This window comes from Garra rufa, chromosome 18 (assembly GCF_049309525.1).
Source record: "Garra rufa chromosome 18, GarRuf1.0, whole genome shotgun sequence".
In the NCBI taxonomy this organism is placed as follows: Eukaryota; Metazoa; Chordata; class Actinopteri; order Cypriniformes; family Cyprinidae; genus Garra; species Garra rufa.
The window spans coordinates 25,340,850-25,342,101 of NC_133378.1; the positions used below are offsets into that span (position 1 = coordinate 25,340,850).

General features: G+C 36.4%; 1 protein-coding gene across 1 annotated transcript in view; it reads right to left on the minus strand.

Moving 5' to 3' along the window:
* LOC141290579 (membrane-associated guanylate kinase, WW and PDZ domain-containing protein 3-like) overlaps positions 1-563 on the minus strand; it is a 53,827-nt gene extending 53,264 nt beyond the window's left edge. Inside the window, exon 1 of the mRNA XM_073822697.1 lies at positions 559-563. Within this exon, the coding sequence (XP_073678798.1) occupies positions 559-563 (5 nt within the window). The remainder of the gene's footprint in view (positions 1-558) is intronic.
* Positions 564-1,252: the final 689 nt, after the last annotated feature.

A 1,252-nucleotide genomic window follows, 5' to 3' on the forward strand; every position in this document is an offset into this window, starting at 1 on the left:
GAAATGGTGGCAGAACATGGGTTACTTTTGTGTGAACTCTTCCTTTCACATAACTTGGTCTTGCTAGGAAAATGAATTGTTTGTTTCTTTACATTTGAGGATCTTGTTTATCATTGATATTGTCTCTATGCTACTGTTTGTGCAGTGTGTAATAGCAGGGTGTAGATGATGGTGAGCATATTTCAGTGTGTGGCATTTGGTTTGGATGGGTACTGTAATTTGTGTGCAAACCATTCATTTTCCAAGCAGCGTGATTATTTTCGGGAGGCTTGTGACCTTTTGACTGTTTGTAGGCAAAGAGTTTGCATGTGCGTAAAAATGCTGTAAACCTCCAATCATTAAACTTTTAAGGACTATTTTACAGACATTACTCTTGTACAGGATTTTGCCTGAATTTTTTTACAGTTTACCTGTAGCCCAATAGTGCATTATATTCCAAGGCTGCTAAAGACATACAGTAGCATTGTTTGAGACCATCAGACTGAAAGTCTTTCCCTCTGCTGTAGCAATTAAATCATAGTCATGCAAATTGAATGCATGAATATTCCAATTTGTTACATCATGGTTAGTCAGGAGATTATTTAAAACCAATGAAATGTACTCATTGAACTTAAAGGCATTTACTGAAAAATGAAAATTACACCATGATTAACTCACCCTTAAGTCATCCTAGTTGTATATGACTTTCTTCTTTTAGACACATACAATCTGAGGCAGTGTTTTCAGCCAAAAACGGGAAACTTTTAATACGTTTTGCCTGCTCGTTTACACGACAACGGTGTTTTGGGCATAGAAAACGCATAATTTAGAAAAACTGTTTTGCTAGTTTTTGAAAACACCACCATTATCATTTCTGTGTAAACACCCAATACGGGAATCTTTGAAAATGGTGCATCATGAGCGTTAACTGTCATATGTGCTTTCACAAGAGTGGCGTTCCAGCGGATGATGGCAGGAAAAAAAAGATTTTATAATATTATATGATTTAGGTATGCAACATTGCACGACCAATATAATTCCCCGAATTTCAACACGATTGCAATGTGACGCTGATTTTATACAATAGTAGTTCAATAAACAAGAAGTTTAAATTAAGAACTGCTGTGTGTCTCCATACAACACAGCGGTGTTTCATTACTGAATAAATCCATGGTTTTGAACGAATCAAGTGAGTCAATGAGTCAGAAGCCCATTCATAAAGACTGAATGACTCCTTAAACATAATTTGCCACTGCCTACTGGTGGTTTGGTG